A 3,607-nucleotide genomic window follows, 5' to 3' on the forward strand; every position below is an offset into this window, starting at 1 on the left:
TAACGCCGAATAAATTCCAATTATGTGATTGTGTGTCCCAAAGTTCGGTGACGGCTACTACTCTGACCTGCACGAACTTGCGCCAGGGCTCGACGTAATATAACCTATCAACTTTTTTAACATCTATTCCGACTTCCCTCTCGCTCAATAATCTGTCTACGAGTCGGGATATCAGCTGCTCCGGCGTTATCAATGGGTTTTTAGCATATGGAAACCAATCAGCTTTAACAACAGTAGGATCTCTGACAGAGCTTGGCATCAACTCTACACCAACGAATGAGTATTTCTCGATCACTGGTAGTGGATTGGACTTTCTTGAGGACACGAATGATGACTCTAACCGGGTCGAATGCGACTCCTGTTCAATTCCAGATCCAAGTTCATAATGGCAATCGATCAACCACAGCGAACGCGTCATGGATCGGGAACATCACAAACAACGACCTCATATTTGGGGTCAATAACTCAACGTCGATGATTCTAACTACCACAGGTCGTCTTGGTCTTGGTACTATAAGTCCTTCAGCTCCGCTGCACGTCCCTGGCAGCAACATTTTTGTATTTGGAGCAGGCAAAACGAGAGTGTATCGCCTCAGAACAGATAGTGGAGCTACAAAATCCGATCTTGGCCCGATCACATATTCAGTAGCGCGTATATTCGGAGGATACATTGCCTGTACAGCCATGGCGATGACGTCGGATCGACGCCTTGAAAAGAATATTCAATCATGCCCAATTGATCGTGTGAAGCGGCTCTACGATAAATGTGAGGTCAAGCTATATGACTGGATCGAATCGGAAATCAAGCCTGGACAAGAAATCGGTGATGTAGCTGCTTGGCGTACGCATCCAACACTGATTTGGCATTTGGGTCCGCATTTGCGGCGATTAGGTTGAACAATCACAAGGGTTTTGCTATCAAGATCAAGGATTCGGATATACTTGCTTCCGAGCTGACGATATACATAAGCTGAAGGTGTATCTAAGCCTTGAATGTCATTGAGGTTGTATGTTCTCCCGCGACGGACAGCTCCTTCAAGCGGGGCGACGCCAGCACCTCTTAACCCACGACCCTGAAGATTCCTCTTGACCCCTGACCCCACGCCTGTCGTTCTTACCTGATCAACCATGTTTTTTACAGTTCGACGAACCGTGCGCTCGTCTTGTCGATCACTGAATTGATTAATCTCGGTGTAGTTTTTAGCATCGGAGTAGCTTTTAGCCTTGATTTGATAGACAGCCTTGGTCGCTTTCATGGCAGCGGTTGCCGCCTTCAACGCTGATCTTGCGAATTATGAGTTATTATTCTTTACTGTTCGCTTCGCCTCATCGTATTTCCTCTGAGCTTTGCCATACTTTAAGAAGAATATCGCCTTGATTAATAGTAGCATCTGTAGTCTCTGTTTTAACCATTTTAAGATCGTTTGCCGTCTTGAAGAGGGTATGCCCATTTCCTGAACGGATTTGGACTCGGTAGCCATCAATTCCAACGATGTTATAAACTGCTTTGCTCCATCGAGCAGCTTCTTTACCAAATGCTTGCTTTTTGAGACGGTGTAATACGCTTGATCCAACGTCAAACTCCTTCTCAGTTTTTTCGGCTTCCACCTGATTATGACTCAGGTCTGCATCTATTACTTTGCCTTTTGCCTCATTTGGGGTCATACCAATCGAACGATGAAACGTGGTATTGTAGCTTTCGATAACATCCGTGATAAGCTTTTGCGTAATTCTCTTGAGGGACATTTTAGTTAGTCTCTGCTTTAAGATCCTGTTGAAGCGTTCGATTCCACCCATAGTACCATGATCACCGGGCTCGTTGTTGTAGTGCTCAATTTTCTTGGTTTTAAAGGGCTCTTGAGCCTGCGAGTTCAGAACTCGCGACTATTATCGCTTGTAATGATGTTCACTTTATGAAATCGAACAAACGCTTTGAGCGCTGCTAACTCAGTTGCTGCTGTCTTGTTTGATAAGACCTTTGCAAAGCCCAACCTCTAGTTGATATTGATAGTAGTCAGAATTGGTCGCTTTTCCCAAAACGCAAGATCAATTTGCCAAGAGTTGGGGTTATGCGAAGCTATTTTGAAGCCATTAAATCTCTTCTTTTGCTCTTGATATTGTTAAATATAAGTTTGACTCGCATACCAATCCTTTACATTTTTGAAAGTTATCTTAGGATTTAACTCCTTTGCCTTCTCATACAGCGCTTGAGCTCCAATAAAACCGGTTTCTGGATCATATTAGAGTTATTTCAGAAGCGCGTCCATGATCTATATTTACATTATAAAAAATTCCCCAGTGGTTACCTGCTTAAATATCAGGTGCTTCAGTCGTGATACCATCATCAAGTACTCGACGTTTGTCATAGTAGTAGCTGAGCGCTGTTTTGTTCTGAGCATAGGTAATGATAGACTTGGTTTTTTTCGATAGTCTGAACCCCTTGTTTGTACCTTGTAGCGTGATGCGATTCCGTACAACAGTCTCAAACCCATCGGGATTAAGAACGCCATTGTTTCAACCACCTCCCTGCTGAATACCCTTTGCTGAATTTTTTACCTTGTGAGACTTGTCGAGTAGATAGCAAATATAGTTCTTACTCGATAGTGAGACCATAGCATCACCTGACCATTCATCGTTAAACAAACCAGGAGTACGGCGATCAAACGCAGCTACCTCAGTGTTGTAGTCGCGCGGGACCAATCGTATTTGTGCTCCTTGAAGTGGGTTCGTAGCTCAGACTTGATACAGTCTTGAAACGGTTTCTCACAGCTGAAAGCGATATAAGCTGAATCAGTGTCCATCTCCTGATACTGGAAGTCAGAGCGATCGAAGTAGAAATTTATGCAGTCATAGTAAAACTGTAGCATACGTAGCTCAGCAAGCTGATAGAAAGCAATTGATAAATGGATTGGGTTCTTGTTATTAAGGCGGCGTTTCTTCATGGTGATTTCACACGCATCATTAAGCTCTTTCAACCCATGGAATGTAAAGTTTTTGATCTTGTTCTTAATAGCTTTGTCGCTCGACTCATACTTTACCTCTTTATGCTTGCTCATGTCCATTCCAGATCGACCAAAAGCACTGTTGCTTACCAGTTTCATCATCTCGGCAATCATAGCCTTAGACTCATCAACATCACCCTCTCGCCGGGCGCTTGATACAGCCTCCATAAATGGAGCGAAAGCCTTATGGGAGCTCACTTTGATGAAGCTGTAAGTCTTGGTGATCTCCAAACCATGTTCAAGATACCACTTCAATAGAGGCGTATAAATGAGTATCTGCTTACCGAAGTAACTACCAATTAGCTTACGACTTGCTTTAGCCGGTTGAGAGGTGATATAAGCATCTTCATCGATAATACCTGCACGTTTCTTAGCACGTCCCTCGTCAAGCTGCTTCTTACGTTTCTCAACGTATTCGAACATATGCTTACCAATGATCTCTTCACTTACCTCAATCTCAGTGTTCTTGAAAATCGATGTCATCTCACTGAAATAGCCTTTCAAATGCTCAGGTGTTTCAATATCACATTCAAGAAAGCCGAATACCTTATCTGCTTTGATGTCATCGATGATACCATCATACGCTTCAACCGTAGTCAATCGAC

The 3,607-nt window shown here is 43.4% G+C and overlaps 3 protein-coding genes across 3 annotated transcripts in view; 1 reads left to right on the forward strand and 2 right to left on the reverse strand.

The window, feature by feature from the left end:
• Window positions 1–330: 330 nt before the first annotated feature.
• Window positions 331–897, forward strand: PHALS_12516 (uncharacterized protein; the record flags this gene model as incomplete). The annotated part of the gene is made up of 1 exon (XM_024728079.1): window positions 331–897. One exon carries the CDS (start codon window positions 331–333, stop codon window positions 895–897), a length of 567 nt encoding a protein of 188 aa, XP_024578592.1.
• Window positions 898–1,326: 429 nt separating this feature from the next.
• Window positions 1,327–1,746, reverse strand: PHALS_12517 (hypothetical protein F444_20559; the record flags this gene model as incomplete). The annotated part of the gene is made up of 1 exon (XM_024728080.1): window positions 1,327–1,746. One exon carries the CDS (start codon window positions 1,744–1,746, stop codon window positions 1,327–1,329), a length of 420 nt encoding a protein of 139 aa, XP_024578593.1.
• Window positions 1,747–2,669: 923 nt separating this feature from the next.
• PHALS_12518 (chromodomain protein, putative) overlaps window positions 2,670–3,607 on the reverse strand; it is a gene marked incomplete at both ends in the record, with an annotated part of 1,083 nt that continues 145 nt past the window's right edge. Inside the window, one exon of the mRNA XM_024728082.1 lies at window positions 2,670–3,607. This exon is cut by the window's right edge and continues 145 nt beyond it. Coding sequence (XP_024578594.1) covers window positions 2,670–3,607 — 938 coding nt within the window.

Source organism: Plasmopara halstedii, assembly GCF_900000015.1.
Source record: "Plasmopara halstedii genome assembly, contig: Scaffold_614, whole genome shotgun sequence".
Lineage (NCBI taxonomy): Eukaryota > Oomycota > Peronosporomycetes > Peronosporales > Peronosporaceae > Plasmopara > Plasmopara halstedii.